The following is a 17281-nucleotide window of genomic DNA, read 5'->3' as shown; positions in this document are numbered from 1 at the left end:
AGCCCTCACATTTTAAAAACAGATGAACACTACAGTACCTGTGACAAACATGGGTGGTCCATGGCCGAGAGGCCAAACCTTGGAGACAGCAATACTAGTTTGTAGCTCTAGGGTCCTTACATCCACTTTTTCTATTGGTGCCAAAGACGACTGCTTCTACTCTCACCCCAAATCCCCACACCTCTTTTCCTATCTCAACTCCCTCCTAATGTCACTATTACAAGTGCTTATTATGATACAAAGTTTTCTATGGTATTTGCATTTTTAAAAAGTGTATTTATGTTTGAGAAAGAAGAGAAAAGCAAGCAAGCCAGCCACCCATACCACTACGGTCTTTTAGTTCTTAGCTTTACTACCAAGGTCCCGGGGAAAATACTTGCTCTTCTCTGTTCTACACACACACACACACACACACACACACACACACACACACACACACTTGGGCTGGATTATCTCAAATTACACAGGCTTCTAGATAGCACTGGAAGGAAGACAATGTGTGATCTATAGGAGCCCCCACCATGCCCATACACATAAAGGAGTATGTACGTAATGTTTGCCAGCCATTCTCATCTCTGGCTGGTATTATATTTACTTGTGCAACTTTTAAAATACATATGCTCTGGGTCCTATCCCAAAAAATTACAAATCAGAACCCCCAAGACCCTAGGAATTTATTTTTTTATTTTTTTAGATAGGGTCTTGCTCTGTCTCCCAGGCTGGAGTGTACTGGTGTGATCTCGGCTCACTGCAACCTCAGTCTCCTGGGTTCAAGTGATTCTTGTGCCTCTGCCACCCGGGTAGCTGGGATTACAGGTGTGGGTCACCACGTCTGGCTAACTTTTGTATTTTTAGTAGAGATGGGGTTTCACCATGTTGGCTAGGCTAGTCTTGAACTCCTGACCTCTTGTGATACACTTGCCTCGGCCTCCCAAAGTGCTGGGATTACAGGCATGAGCCACAGCACCCAGCCTGAAAAACCCTGGCCAACACGGTGACTCCAGAGGGAGCCTCCAACTCAAAAAAAAAAAAAAAAAAAAAAAGTTTCTAAAAAGCTACTTGCGAGATTCTGATGTCTATCAGGTTTGAAACCATTGATTTTCTTCTTCTTTTTTTTTTTTGAGACAGAGTCTCACTCTGTCACCCAGGCTGGAGTGCATTGGCACAATCTCAGCTCACTGTAACCTCTGCCTCCTGGGTTCAAGTGATTCTTGTGGCTCAGCCTCCCGAGTAGCTGGGATTACAGGCGCCTGCCACTACGCCCAGCTAATTTTTTTGTATTTTTAGTAGAGATGGGGTTTCACCATGTTGGCCAGGATGGTCTCGAACTCCTGACTTCAAGTGATCCACCCACCTTGGCCTCCCAAAGTGCTGGGGTTACAGGCGTGAGCCACCACGCCTGGCTGAAACCAATGATTTTCATACCATAAAATCATCATGTCTGAAACAAATCTGCCTTCTGTCCTGAACAATACTTTGAAAGCTATTAGAGTTGCTAATAATGCAACAAGATGTGGACTCTTCTAGTAACTGGTTGAGTTTAAAGGAGCAAATAACTGTTAAGATGTTCTAAAGCATTTAATTTAAAAAAAATTAAGCCACTAAACCCTAAGAAAATGCATGCCATTTTTCTTAATGTTCTTAAATTAAGAATAATAAAGTCACTAAACATTTTTCATTATTTGCAATACTCATTTCTCAAAAGGTCAGTAGTCCTCAAAAATTGATTCTCTCTAATTCTGAAGTTAGAGCCATGGGACTTCATAACAGGTGTCACAGAGTATATATTTTACATCAGGAAATCTACTTAATCTCTCTAAGAGCTAAATCTATTTCACATCCAATTCGAACAAGCCTAGATAGTATATTTACTCATCACATAGTATTTTAGAGGCTGCCTACAGTAAGAAAGCAGCAGTTATTGTTCCTTATTTATATCATATGAAAGAAACTGCAGGGGAAAAAATAAAAAAAAAAGATAAAACTAAAAAAGTAAATACAAGAAAGGTGTTTAGGGGAATTTATATAGGGACAAACAACTTTACATAAGAATACTCGTGAGAGTAACACTATACCTAGCATAATACATGATATCTATCATAATAACACAATCATTAATAACATGCTGAAATCAAATAAGAACCACCATTATAAGTGGTTAAAATGAAAGGTTTCGATATCTAAAAATAAGTTTCAGTTACTTATGTAAATAGCCCTATTACCTGATTATGCAAAATAAATCATATTTCTTTTTAAGTGCAAAACCACTCAAAGTTGTCCCGGCACTGATAACAATTTAATTTACTGAGAAGCCCTATCCTGGGAGAGCAGAGAGATTCAATCCTTTTCTTTTTAAGTGTACAGTCATCCCTTGGTATCCATGGGGGATTGGTTCTAGGACCCCGGAGGATATCAAAATCTGAGGATGCTCAAGTCCTTTATATAAAATGGTATAGTATTTACAGATAACCTCCACATATCTTCCCATATATTTTAAGTCATCTCTAGATTATTTATAACACCTAACATAATGTAAATGCTATATAAATTGTTATACTGTATTTTTACATTTGTGTTTAATTTTCTTTTCCAAATATTGTGATAGGTGGTTGGTTGAAAATATTGCATTAACCTTGAGGATGCAGAACTTGCTGATACAGAAGGCTGACTGTATATGGAATGTAAAACATATAATGTGCATGTGTGTATAGTTTTTATATACAGTTGTATGTATATAAAAGTTGTAACTAAGTTATAACATTTATACTATATTGCGAATTTTGTTTTCTGCTACTACATTGTGAATCTTGTTTTCTACGTAAATTTTGTTTAAAAGGTTTTGTTCTGTTATAAATTACATTAAGCTTTGTCTAAGAAAGCAGTATTTGAGATAGGGTCTAAGAGGAGAGTTACTAAAGACACTTCTGGAGAAGTCTTTTTTGAGGGAGATGAAGAGGGAGAAGAAAGGAAAAGAACTGAAAAAAGTAAAATTATATTAACTTGGTCACAGTGGATTAAAGTTTCTGTGTAATCCCTCTGGACTAGCAGAAAGCAGACAGAATATGATGTAACCCAGCCTGTTTACAGGTGAGGAAATAGAAATGATGGGTCTTAGCAACATTTATAGCAAAACCTAAACAGTTACTCAGCTCTCAGGTCTGGAGATAAGCTGTGAATGACATTAAAGAAAAGTTTCTAATATTTTTATAAGAAAGAATAGTAAAAGTGATTATAACAAAAGTCAGAATCTCTGGCAATGCATGTTAATGGTAGAAAAAAAAATAAGAAAAAACCCCCATAGATTTGTAAGTGCTAAAATCACCAATCTTAAAGAGCAATGAATTGGCCAGGCGTGGTGGCTCACACCTATAACCCTAGCACTTTGGGAGGCCGAGGCGGGTGGATCTTGAGGTCAGGAGTTCAAGACCAGCCTGGCCAACATGGTGAGACCCCTTTACAAATAATTATTTGTAAACATACAAAAATTAGCCAGGCGTCGTGGCTTAACGCCTGTAATCCTAGCTACTTGGGAGGCTGAGACAGGAGAATCCCTTGAATCCGGGAGGCAGAGGCTGCAGTGAGCCCAGATTGCATCACTGCACTCCAGCCTGGACAACAGAGCAAGACTCCATCTTGGGGGGCAAAAAACAAACAATGAATAAAAAAGTAATAGGAAGTACAGATGGTGGCCCACGCCTGTAATCCCAGCACTTTGGGAGGCAGAGGAGGGCAGATGACTTGAGGTCAGGAGTTTGGGACCAGCCTGGCCAACATGGTGAAACCCCATCTCTACTAAAACATAAAATTACAAAAATTAGCCAAGTGTGGTGGTGCATGCCTGTAATCCCAGCTACTCAGGAGGCTGAGGCAGGAGAATCACTTGAACCTGGGAGGTGGAGACTGCAGTGAGCCAAGATTGTGCCACTGCACTCCAGCCTGGACAACAGAACGAAACTCTGTTTAAAAAAAAAAAAAAAAATTTAAAAAAAAAAAACAATGAGAATGGGTCAAGTTCTGGTAAGTGAATCTTTCCAAGGAATACTTCCTGACAGAACTAATTTTGGTTCACCTAAGTTAAATAAAAAGGGGGAAAAAGTACTTTTACTAGGCTTATTTTTCCATTTATATCCTAATGAGTAATATTCAGTGCCTTGCCTCTTAAATTCCTTGGTAAGAAAAATAAACATTATTTATTAAATGAATGAACTGCAAGCTGATATTAAGCACAAGCCCAAGTATTAACAAACCTTTAAGATCAGAAGTAAAAATGTGTTTGGGTTTTAAAGGGCATCAGTCAAAGATACTACCTAGAAGAATTTGAAAGATTTGACATGCAGCAATACAAGGCTAACTGGAAGTTAATCACATGCTAAGCAGCAGAGCTTACCAAGACTATTCCATGTTACTAGTGTCCCTCAAGTAAACAGTAGTGACAGAAGACAGCTACACATATTTCCTTTAACAGGAGGGAGCTAAAGGTAGTTCCTGATTCACAGAACATCAAGTCAGTTATGGTAGCAAGAAAAGGGTAAAAGTAAACTCAAATACCATGGCTCTTGGTACAAAGATAGGATCCTTTGATTACACCAATAGTCTCCTCATGCTTAGCTTCCCATTTCTTATTTTGTCATATCAGACAATAATTTTCATGATGGTTATAAGATTTCCATAACTGTCTTAAGCTCAATAATGGTGGTTATTGTTATTACTTCTGCTTATAAAGGGGCCACATTGTCTGGAAGCATGCATCACAGACTACCTGTAGGGGAACTGAAGGAAGCTCAAGACTCTTCCACCCTGGGATTGTGATCAACTCTTCTCTGTAATATCTGCGCGAACCCTGGCCCAAAAAATCTAAGAGGTCCTGAGGAGACAGTAGGACAGCTGGCTGTCAATGTTCTATAGAGGCTGAGAATTATAACCAAGTTTTTGGAAGTCCATTTAAATTATATTTGGTCTAAGAGTCTGAGATCAGGTGCCTCTGAGCTCGAGTAGTGAGCACAGGGGTGGTTTACATTAGATGCCCAGGTACCTTCCTTATGCAAACATCAGTAAAGACCTGTATGTAGGACTGCAGTTCTAAATGCCTGTCTATCATTTTATTTGTGTAAGACCATAGTTACATACTTATCAAATATATCCAACTGCTTCTGCATGAAGAACTACCACAATTTACTTGAAATTTAGTAGGTATGACCAAAAACATAGAGTTCAGACCATCTCTGCTTTTCTAATTCTCTCCATTCTCTTACCTTGAGAGGTGGTACTTTTCGCACCTGGACTCTGTCCCCTCTATTGAGAAAGGGCTGTGGTGAGACCTGAAATGGCTGCTGGTGCTGGCGATTCTCAGTGACACGTGGCCTCTTCTCCCAGCTCACAGGGGCCTCTTCTTGGGTGAGGGAAGACTTCCTCTTGAGGCTTTCTGGGCTCTGATCAACAAGAGTTGCTAGAGGTTCTTTCATAGTAGTCTCCTGTGGACCCGCTCCTGCTGTGGGCTTCACTATTGGTTTTTCAACCCCAGGACTCTTGGGTTTGCTTGGCGATGTAACTAAAGATTCTTGGCTTTCACTTTTGTTATAATTAGAAGCTGTGGTGAGATGGTTCTTCTCAGATTCCTGTTCAGCAGAGGTGACTGGCTTCTGCTCCAAGAGATCCTCATCCTTTGGGCACTTGATGGGAAGAATGCTGCTAAGCTCATGCGTATTGAGAGCTGAGGAAAGCAGGGGCTCTGAAGATGTGGAGAAGTTCGGCTGCACTTCACCTTGGCTTTCACACTCTTCTTTTCTGCCTGGTGATGACATTTGCAATGCTTCTTCTTTACACTCTGACTGGGGGACTACTGGAACTATTCTGATGAGAGAGGCCTCTGACACAGGCATGGATTTTGGTTGTTCAGCTGGGGTTTTCTTTACTTTGGGATCACTGGGAGAAGCTGTCAATTTCTTAGAATCTTCAAGGCTCAGGCCAGAACTAAAAAGGGGAAAAAAGAAATATTCTAGTTGAAAAACAGCCCATGTTGTTGAAAGCATTCATTAATAGAGATAATGGAAGATGACAATGCCTAGGAGAACCCCTGACACAGCAGGTATTCATGTATTATCTTCACTATTAATAGTAGTGAAAGTTCTGGAGTCAGAGTACCTGGATTCAAATTCTGGCTCTGATACCTACCGTCCGTGTGATATTAAGTAAATGACTAGCCTTATTTACTTCAGTTTCTTCAATTGTACACTAGGTTTAATTACTTCATAGTGTTGCTATGATAATTAAGTTAATCCATATAAAGTACTTGCCTAACACATAATGAAAGCTCAGTAATAGTAGTTATTATTACTTCTGCTTATAAAGGGGCCACATTGTCTGGAAGCATGCATCACAGACTACCTGCAAGGGAACTGAAGGAAGCCCAAGACTCTTCCACCCTGGGATTGTGATCAACTCTTCTCTGTAATATCTGTGCAAACCCAGGCCCAAAAAACCTAAGAGGACCCGAGGAGACAGCTGGCTGTCAATGTTCTATAGAGGCTGAGAATTATAGCTGAGTTTTTGGAAAGCCCATTTAAATCCCACTTGGTTTAGCTCTAAAATTCTGAGATTGAGTGTCTCTAAGCTATTCTGAGGGTATAGTTCCATTGAGATATCCATAATGTGGCTTGGCTAAAAGCCTAGGCTAATCTGTAAAGGTCATTAGTGACTCTTCTTAATGTTTTAGAATATTGTACAACATGTAAAATCAATGAGCCTTCTTTGGTGACTTCAAAGAGTCAGTACTGTGCTTCTGAGATGGAATGGCTAGGGACAAAACTGGGCAATAATCAAAAACAGTCTTTCTATAAAAGCTGACAAGAAGTAATAGTTGAAAATAGAAAGACCCACGAACTGTTGTAATGCTCTATCTGCTTAAGAAGGAGGGAATGGGCCAGGCACAGTGGCTCATGCCTGTAATCCCAGCACTTTGGGAGGTGGGCAGGTCGCTTGAGCACAGGGGTTTGAGACCAGCCTGTGCAACGGGGCAAAATCCCACTTCTACAAAAAATACAATTATTAGCTGGGTGTGGTGGCATGCACCTGGAGTCCCAGCTACTCGGGAGGCTGAGGTGGAAGGACTGCCTAAGCCCGGGAGATTAAGGCTACAGTGAACCGTGATTGTGCCACTGCACTCCAGCCTGGGGGACAGAGTGGGACCCTGTCTTTAAAAAAAAAAAAAGAAAAAGAGAAAAAAAAAGGATGGAATGAACAAATATTTGTAGAATTACTGCTACCTGAAATAATAGTCTAAATGTACCAAACATCACTTCTATAGCTCAATGCTCATACCAAAAATATAGAAAAATCAGTTTATAGAACTCTTTTTTTTTTTTTGAGACAAGGTCTCGCTTCGTCACCCAGGCTGGAGTGCAATGGCGTAATCTTGGTCACTGCAACCTCCGCCTCCCAGGTTTAAACGATTCTTCCACCTGAGCCTGGGTCTACAGGCGCGCACCACTAAACCCAGCTAATTTTTTGGTATTTTTTCTAGAGATGTGGTTTTGCCATGTTGCCCAAGTTGGTCTCGAATTCCTGGGCTCAAGTGATCCGCCCACCTCAGCCTCCCAAAGCACTGAGATTACAGGTGTGAGCCACCGCACCTGGCCGCAGTTTATGGAACTCTTAATCTCAATAGGAATATTTCCTAAATGACTGTGAAGGAGATGGATAAATACTACTTGGAGACAAGGAAAAGGAGCACTTAGTTTTCAAGCTGTGGTTACAGGTCTCCTTAAGGGCTGCCATTGGTGTGCAGAAGGAAGGAACGGAGACTAACAAGCAGGAGTCCAGGTGTTCAATCCTATTTCAAACAAAACATCTCCATTACCATCTATTTAAATGTCCCATTACAATTTCATTGTTGGATCTTTTGTTGGGGGGGCAAAACTGATTTAGGCTACAGCCTCTTTTAAACAGAATTTATATCTTGATTCAGTTATGTACATCTCCCAGAGTGCCCTTTACAGAGGAGAGGCTGTTTAATTACAGGTTGGTTCTAATAGTCCACATTACAAAATTCCTAAGATTCCTTAGTGATTCTGGATAGCTACATTTTGGGATAAGTAACTACTATAAAAAGTGGACAGAACCTCAGTATTCTGGCCGGCAGTGGTGGCTCACACCTGTAATCCCAGCACTTTGGGAGGCCGAGGTGGGCAGATCACCTGAAGTCAGGAGTTCGAGACCAGCCTGGCCAACATGGTGAAACCCCAACTCCACTAAAAATACAAAATTTGCCAGGTGTGGTGGTACACGCCTGTAATCCCAGCTACTTGGGAGGCTGAGGCAGAATTGCTTGAAACCGGGAGGCAGAGGTTGCAGTGAGTCTGAGATTGCGCCTGTACTCCAGCCTGGGCGACAAGAGTGAAACTCTGTCTCAAAAAAAAAAAAAAAAAAAAATGAACTTCAATATTCTTCTATCTTATAAAGTAACCAGAAGAAAAACCAATCTTTTCAAAGAAAGGGACTTTTTTTTTTTTATTATTATACTTTAAGTTTTAGGGTACATGAGCACAATGTGCAGGTTAGTTACATATGTATACATGTGCCATGCTGGTGCGCTGCACCCATTAACTCGTCATCTAGCATTAGGTATATCTCCCAATGCCAACCCTCCCCCCTCCCCCCACCCCACAACAGTCCCCAGAGTGTGATGTTCCCCTTCCTGTGCCCATGTGTTCTCACTGTTCAATTCCCATCTATGAGTGAGAATATGCAGTGTTTGGTTTTTTGTTCTTGCGATAGTTTACTGAGAATGATGATTTCCAATTTCATCCATGTCCCTACAAAGGACATGAACTCATCATTTTTTATGGCTGCATAGCATTCCATGGTGTATATGTGCCACATTTTCTTAATCCAGTCTATCATTGTTGGACATTTGGGTTGGTTCCAAGTCTTTGCTATTGTGAATAATGCCGCAATAAACATATGTGTGCATGTGTCTTTATAGCAGCATGGGACTCTTAATTCAAGGTTTTTTTAGAAATATATTTTATTTTTTTTGAGACAGAATTTTGCTCTTTTTGCCCAGGCTGGAGTGCAATGGCACCATCTTGGCTCACCACAATCTCCGCCTCCCAGGTTCAAGCGATTCTCCTGCCTCAGCCTCCCAAGTAGCTGGGATTACAGGCATGTACCACCACGCCCAACTAATTTTGTATTTTTTTAATAGAGATGGGGTTTCACCATGTTGGTCAGGCTGGTCTCGAACTCCTGACCTCAGGAGTTCGCCTCGGCCTCCCAAAGTGCTGGGATTATAGGCGTGAGCCACTGCGCCCAGCTAAAAAATTTATTTTTAAAGAAGCCATTTCACCTACAATGACAGTTTTAAGGGTAAAGTATGATGAGTAATCTAATTCTGTGAACCCGTGATTCATAATAAGAAAAAAACTTCTTCCTAAAGGAGAATCAGTGAGACAACAAAACAAAACAAAACAGAAGGAAACTGGGGCCTAGATTTCTGTGAGGGTAATGAGATAAAGCACTACATGACATATATATAGGAATTAACATTTGGTTTATAGAACCTGTCCCAATATTACCTCTGCCCATAGTAGCTTTCAAAGAATTGTTCTTTCCATGGCTCCACTTTTTTCTCCTTCTCAATCTCTTGTCGAATTCTCACCTGCATCTCAGGTGTAAACTCACCTGCAATGTACCCAAAAAAGGATATTCAATAGAAAAATGCTATCTGCAACACGTAACTATAAATCATGAAAGACTCATGCAGGAATCAGAATACTATCATGTGAAAGTAACAGAAACTCCCCAATCCTCCTCACTATAAAGGAGGACCTAAATGCCATTAGGTGAAATAAAAATATGTTTGCACACCACTCCAGGTAGCTTTCAGTACTCAGCTGAGGCTGACAGAGCCTTTTCGCTGGACTTCCCTGTGGTACCTTCCTCACACTCCAAGCATCACATTCCATACAGATTTATTTTATCTCTTACCTAGAACTTCCAATTTATTTTCCACTAAAAGAAAAAGTGATGGGCTTTCAATAAACTATGCCACTGGGCATTTTTACTACTTTCAAGATCAGTTTCTCCAAGGCAACTTAATTTTAGGCTTTTAACCTCTAACTGCATAAAGAAAAGCTATGGCCCTAGCATTCGAGATTCCAGTAAAAAGGTAGGGAGTTATTCTGGAGTTGTCAGTTTTCTAATTGTTCCACAAATTGTACCACGCTAATACTCTAGCAAGAAGATACTCAACATGCCAAAGACCCAGCTGCTCTGAATATGCCATTTATTTGCATATACTACCAACCACCTCAATCCTTCCCACTCCATAGCAGAGAACAGTGAATGTGCTTGGTAGGCCATCTTCAAACTTGTGGCTCAGATAGGCTGCTCCCTTTTATACTCTAATACCCAGGACATCAAGGAATAAGAGGTAGAAATGGCAGAATTTGAAGTTTAAGACCTCCTGGGGGTGAGAAGAAGGAGAGGAAAAGTGTTAGAGGACCGTGGACATCACAGTCGTGGGCAAAGGATTGGGAAAAGAGGGATTTGGCTGTTAGAATCCAACCCAGAACTCCTGCTGTTGAGTCTACTGTGTATCTGAAAATGAGGAATAAAATGTATTGGACTCTGTTCACATATATACAGTGTTCCAAGTTGTTGTTCATAAAACATGATCACTTGACTATAGGTACAGCAGTCACTTGCCTGCATGTTAAAAAAAAAAAAAAAAAAGGAACACTAATAATAATAATCGCAGTATCATTGCTGACAGTACCTAGTTACAAAAAAGTGGGGGCTGAGGAAGTAAATCCTTTACCAATTTATTCTTAAAGAAAGGTACTGGTATGTTTTAATCTTTCTGAAAAAAAAAAAAGGGGGGTCTCTGCCCAAAAATATCTGTAGGAAAGAGAAAGGACCAAAGTAATCAGAGGAAGAGATCCCTTCTACATAGAATTTCTTCTAAAAGAAGAGGATGGGAAAAGTCAACAATTTCAAGAAACAATCTAGATTATATATTAGCTGTTCACTTTAACTGGTAGGGATCTGACAGAAAATAAACAATGAATAGCACTCCTAATGCATTCCTTACAAATGTATATATTTTAAAGTCTCTCACACTTGTTTTAGGCTATTGTTTGGTATACGACTTTCAAGTGCTATTTTTTATTCCATGTATACTGAAAAACAGATGTAATAAAAATAATTCAGCCAGTGGTTTTACTTATGTCTGCATATTAGAATCGTCTGGGAAAACTTTGACACAAACAAACAAACAAAACCAATAAAGCTCTGACACTAACCCAGAGCAATAAAAACAAAATCATTGACACTGGTGTCTGCATATCAGTATTTTTAAAAACACCACAGGTGTTTTTCAGCTGTAGGGGTGAAGAACTGCTAGTACTGACAGATACTATATGCAGTGCCCACACACAATCAGTCACTAGAAGCATGGCACACATGGCAGACCAGTGATCATAGTCAGTAATACTCGGTCATGATCCATACTTACTACAATGTTCTGACTGCCAATTAACTGTCCATTTCAAATGGCTGAATTTTATATTATATGAAATATACCTTAATGAAGTGATCTTCTATACCTTAATGAAGTGATCTTCTACAAAGTTCTCACTGATTGCTTTTACTGTTAGTTTTATTGAGGCTAGGCAGTAACAAACAGATTATCTCACTGCTTACCAAACTGGGATGCAGAGCACCATAAAGTGGCTAATTCTATAGTTTTATTAGGGAGCCTAATACAATTTCAATTCCTAGGCATTAACGTAGAACTGCTGAATCAGAATCTTTAGGAGCAGGGCCCAAAAATCTGTATTTTTTAATTTCTTGGAAGCTTTATATCATTAAAGAAACATATTGCTGGACTCCATCTGGTGCTAACCTGGTAACATAGGCTCTAGATAAAAGTCTAACAGCGTGTTCCACACTTGACAGTTAATTCTATCCTATGGAAACATCCTGTCCTTTACCTTCCAAAACTGCTTAATTACCTGATGAGGAAGAGAGGTGCTCCGAGTGCACACACCACCCTGGGAAACACATTAAGTAGAGCACTTACCTTCTGAGAGTCTTTCCTTCCAGCCTTGGGCTGCTGAAGTGAAGAATTCATTGTTAAGGGCTGAGCCATTTAACTTCATTAAACCATCTGGACCAACCTGGGTCAAAGAATAAGCCAAGGAAAGCTTACAAAGAAAGTGAAAGGTATCATGTGGTATTTGACTTTCCTTTCATTTTATAAAAGAATGTATATATATTTATTTTAATAGAAATATAACTATCTCATACTATGTGCTTATCCAACTCTGTTATTTAATGTAATATCACTCTGTTCTAAAACATTGCTTTCCTATTTACCTCTCCTCACTCCTTTCTCTCCATTCACATCCATTCCTTAATAATTAAAAATCTACTCACAGAACCACACATATAGTGCTGGAACAACTGGCTATCCACCCAGTAGAAAATAAAGCTGAATCCCAGATTCAGATAATGACAAAAAATAAAAAAGGATGGACTAAAAATCTAAATGTAAATTTTAAGTCAAAAACAGTGTTTTGAAGAAAATTAAGAAAATGATTTGGACATCCTTGAGATTGAGGAACTCTTCTTAACCCACTTTACTTTCCAAATCTATGTGGGTCGACATCATTTCCCCCTGGCTCTACAGCAGAAATTGGTAAACTTTCTGTAAAGGGCTAGACCACAAATACTTTAACTTTGCAGGCCATATGGCTTGATTTCAGCTACTCAACTCTGCCACTGTGGCACAAAAGTAGTTACGGACAATACGAAAACTAACAGGAGTGGCTTTAAGCCAATAAAACTTTATTAATTAGGCAGTCAGCTGGAAATTGCCTAGTGGGCTGTAGTTTGCTGACTGCTGATTCATACTCTAGAGAACTGGTACAAGGGTAATGGTGTTCCTATAAGAGCAGTTTATCCAGTCTCTACTTGAGTATTACAGTGATAAGCAAGTTACTCCACTATAAGCCAATCTATTCTGCAGTTTAATCCTCCAACTGTGAAAAAGCTTTTTCAACCCCAAATCTGCTTTCCGTATAACAAAGTATACCTCTTCCATATCATGGGCCTTCAGATATATTGAAGGAGAGGGTTTTGATCCAAACCTATGTTTTTCTCTGGTCTAAATATTTTTCTACTCATTGCTGGATACTCCACACAGTCAAGTACGGCTTCCAACTTTTCATTCTTTAAACACTCTAAACTTCATCTGACAGTAGTTTGTATTTCACTTAATCGAAATTCTATATTCTCTACACATAAGGACAATGTTACTCAGATTACTGTGGGCTCCAACCATGTTAAGAACTGAAAAAGACTAGCCAAGTAACCTCCTATTAAGAAAACCCCGGCTGGGCGCGGTGGCTCACATCTGTAATCCCAGCACTTTGGGAGGCCGAGGCAGGTGGATCACGAGGTCAGGAGATCGAAAGCACACTGGCTAACATGGTGAAACCCCGTCTCTACTAAAAATAAAAATCAGAAAAAGAAAGAAAACACACACACACACAAAAACTAGCCAGGCGTGGTGGCACACACCTGTAATCCCAGCCACTCAGGAGGCTGAGGCAGGAGAATTGCTTGAACCCAGGAGGCAGAGGTCGCAGTGAGCCGAGATCGAGCCAATGCACTCCAGCTTGGGCGACAGAGGGAGACTCCATCTCAAAAAAAAAAAAAAAAAAAAAAAATACCCCCCAGGATTGCACTCTATGGGAAAATGAACTAGATAACCTCTAAGATCCCTTTTAATCCTAAAATTGTATGTGGCAATCCTCCAGATTTAGAACTTGATAAAGAACATCAGTCAAAAGATAGTTCTGAGGAACCAGCATTAGAATTCCATAAACAGGCCCTCAGTTACATCCTGTACTAGTATTCCCAGCCTAACAACCCTGAGTCTTAAAAAAAAAAAAAAAGATGAGAGCAATCTCCAAGAGGTTCTCTTAAAACTGCTGAAACTTCAGTCTCCTAACTTGTTCTAACCAAGAACTGGCATCCTCAAAGCTATAATTTCTCCAAGAGTTATGTAGGGAGAGCAGTCACCAAGAAGGACCGGTTTTGCTTCTTTGTCCCCACTGCTGTAAGAATACCTCATTTATGTGGGCTCTCTGGACAATGGACTCTGAACTCCTTTGACATGTTCTGATTCATAACACTATGAAATTGGTATCAATGCAGTCTAGTAGAAAGATGATTTTCAGAATTAGAAAGATTTAGTTTTATTTCAATGTCAATTAGCTAATAATGAATTCTGTAGCTTACTCATTCTCTGTTATCCTCTTACTACGAACAAGAGAGTATAACTACTTCTTTTACTGTGTAACTAAGGAAAACATCGCCCTCTCATCATTTTAATAAACATTCTTAAAAGTTGGGGGTTGGGGAGACCTATCACATTACTTAGAACACAGTTGAGATTTTTAAAAATCTCAGAAGTGAAGAAAGCTTAAAAAATTTTAATTGTTCTATCTTCCTTTTACAGAGGGAGGAAACAGAAGATGAGAAGGGGGAGTGACTTGGTACACTGTTTTCCTTCATGAAAGCCAAAGTCTCAGACCTTTTCTTTATTCCTGACCAAGGTAAATCACTAAAGCTCTCTGGTCTCTGCCTTGACGCCTGCCAAACCTTTGGCATTTCTTTTTGCTACTTCTGTTTTTTTTTTTTAAGTATAACTTACATTGGGTTTTAAGTTCTTTATTATGAAAATAATAAAAGTTTCTCTTAGAAAAATGTAACAAAAGAATGCAAACTGCAAACATTCCCAAGTCCACCACTGTTCATACCATGTTGTATTGTCTTTCCAGATGTATTTATTTATCTGGACCCACGTTTTTGGCTTATTCCTGACAGTTCCCACTCCACTGAAGCACTGGCCCACATCCTGTTGATACTGGACCAAGACAACTCTTCCTCCTGAAGTTTATGTATTCTTTTTTTTTTCTGAGATGGAGTTTCACTCTGTCACTCAGGCTGGTGTCCAGTGGCACCATCTTGGCTCACTGCAATCTCTGCCTCACAGGTTCAAGTGATTCTCCTGGCTCAGCCTCCTGAGTAGCTGGGATTACAGGCGCCTGCCACCAAGCCTGGCTAATTTTTGTATTTTTAGTAGAGACGGGGTTTTGCCATGTTGGCCAGGCTGGTCTTGAACTCCTGACCTCAGGTGATCCACCCTCCTTGGCTGCCCAAAGTGCTGGGATTACAGGTGTGAGCCACCATGTCTGGCCTCCTCCTCACCTTCATTCTATGGATGCCTACATCCTAATACAGTCAAAATAATTCTGTAATCTTGAAGTTCTGGTAGGAGAATTTTTTTTTTTCCTAAGCCTTACAAAGCCCGCCTATTAAGAAACTTATGTAAAAATATTCTTACTTCTCACTTAGTACCATTAATACCACTTTACAAGTATACATAAACAGCTATTTTTAAAATCTTAAGGAGTTCAATGACGCACCTGTCGATCTACCTCTGGGAGTAGTAAAAGCAGTCGTTGCTGGCAATCTCCAGGAAGGACTGAAAATGTGTGCTTATTGATCAGTGCTCGCAGATTTGTATTAACCAGAATGGAGTCCGGTGTCTCAACGTCAATGTCGGCACATTTAGTTCTTTTCATTTGTCCTACAAAAACAGAAAAGAATCGTTTGGCCTCCCTCGCAAGTCCTGTTTCTATATAAATTGTAGCTTTCTGTGCAGTATAAAAAATCCACAATTTTAAGCATTTAAATATCACACTATGAAGAAGGTAACACTTAAGATCTTAGGATTTTCTTCTAAGACTAACAAAACAAGTTTTGTTCATTTATAGAGGATAAAAGAATATGATGTATCTATCTTCTCTGCATAAATAGAATAAAGTCTGTAAAAATGGGTCTTCTACCATACTAAAACTGCATTTTATGTTTGAGACTAGATTATTTCCCCCCAAAAACTGAGAAAGTTTATGATAAATGATACGAAGAATGTCTAAGAAAGAAAACCCAAATCCACAAATCATACTGACATCCTTTGCCTCTTCTCATGACATTTTTTTTCACTGATTTTAATTTGCATTGGCTAAAAATGTTATGATTTAATAGCCTAGCAGTTTCAGGAAATCTGTCCACAACCAGAAGGTTACAATCTTTCAAAAAACTGAGTACACAAAGGATTAAAATGTAAATAAAAAATTTATATATATATATAAAAGACCAACCTGGAAAAAATATTTGGAAGCCATGACAAAAGGTTGCTATTCTTCATATGAAAACAGCAATTACAAATCAATAAGAAAAAGACAAATACCACCAAGAGAAAAATGAGCAAAGGAAATTAAAAGGTAATTCAGTCCACTAACCTTAAGTAGATGCTAAGATATTAATATTTTAAAATGCAAATTTAACCAGTGAACATATTTGTCTATGAAAATGGCAAAATATTGTAATATGGTAATGGGAATACGCAGGGGGAAAAAGCAAAAAGCACTTTCAAATACTGCTGATGGGGCTGAATCAGCATGATCTTATAAACGAAAATCTAACAATATCTAGCAAAATGTTAATATACATAAAACTACAGGATCCAGAAATTCTACATTTTGAATTACTTTCATAAAGCTATACAATCTTTGATGTGGGTACACCCTCTGCCTCCTGGCGGAAGCATAAACAAAAACAAAGGATTTCCCTCAAATTAATCCCACTGGATTCCTACAAATTCAAATCTGGCATTACTACTTCAGAAAGATTACCCAACAAATGAGAAGTTATGCCACTTTACAAGAGAGAATCATTAGAAACTAGGAATAACAGATGGAGACCTAGAAGTACTGAAGCTATCAGATATATAGAATACAGAATTGCTATGTACAAAATGTTTAAGGAAATAAAGAATGTAATTACAAAAATAAGGACAAAATAATAGGAATTAATAGACTTAAGAAAATGGGACATCTAGAAATGTAGAATAAAAATTGATGAAATCGATTAAACAGTAGTTTCACAATATTAAAGAAGGTCTACACTATATAGCCAAACAATTTACCCAATTTATACTCTTAGAATATGAGAGAGAAGATAAAATATTTTTAGAGGTTTAGCAAAAACATAAATGACAGACTGAGAGGGTCTAACAAATACCTGACTGAAGATCAAGAATGAGAAAATGAAGAGAACGGAAAAAAGGCAATATTCAAAGAACTGACAGTTGTACATTTACAGCAACTGATGAAAACTACAAACCTAAAGCTCTAGAAGTGGAACATAT

At 39.0% G+C, this 17281-nt stretch overlaps 1 protein-coding gene across 1 annotated transcript in view; it reads right to left on the bottom strand.

Moving 5' to 3' along the window:
- Positions 1-17281, bottom strand: part of ASXL2 (ASXL transcriptional regulator 2) — a 149371-nt gene that overhangs the window by 10772 nt on the left and 121318 nt on the right. Inside the window, exons 8-11 of the mRNA XM_054475154.2 lie at positions 15495-15658; positions 12080-12176; positions 9573-9678; positions 5253-5970 (exon numbers count right to left, since the gene is read on the bottom strand). Coding sequence (XP_054331129.1) covers positions 5253-5970; positions 9573-9678; positions 12080-12176; positions 15495-15658 — 1085 coding nt within the window. The remainder of the gene's footprint in view (positions 1-5252; positions 5971-9572; positions 9679-12079; positions 12177-15494; positions 15659-17281) is intronic.

The sequence above is a fragment of the Pongo pygmaeus genome, chromosome 12 (assembly GCF_028885625.2).
Source record: "Pongo pygmaeus isolate AG05252 chromosome 12, NHGRI_mPonPyg2-v2.0_pri, whole genome shotgun sequence".
NCBI lineage: Eukaryota > Metazoa > Chordata > Mammalia > Primates > Hominidae > Pongo > Pongo pygmaeus.
This window is presented reverse-complemented; position numbering and strand designations above follow the sequence as displayed.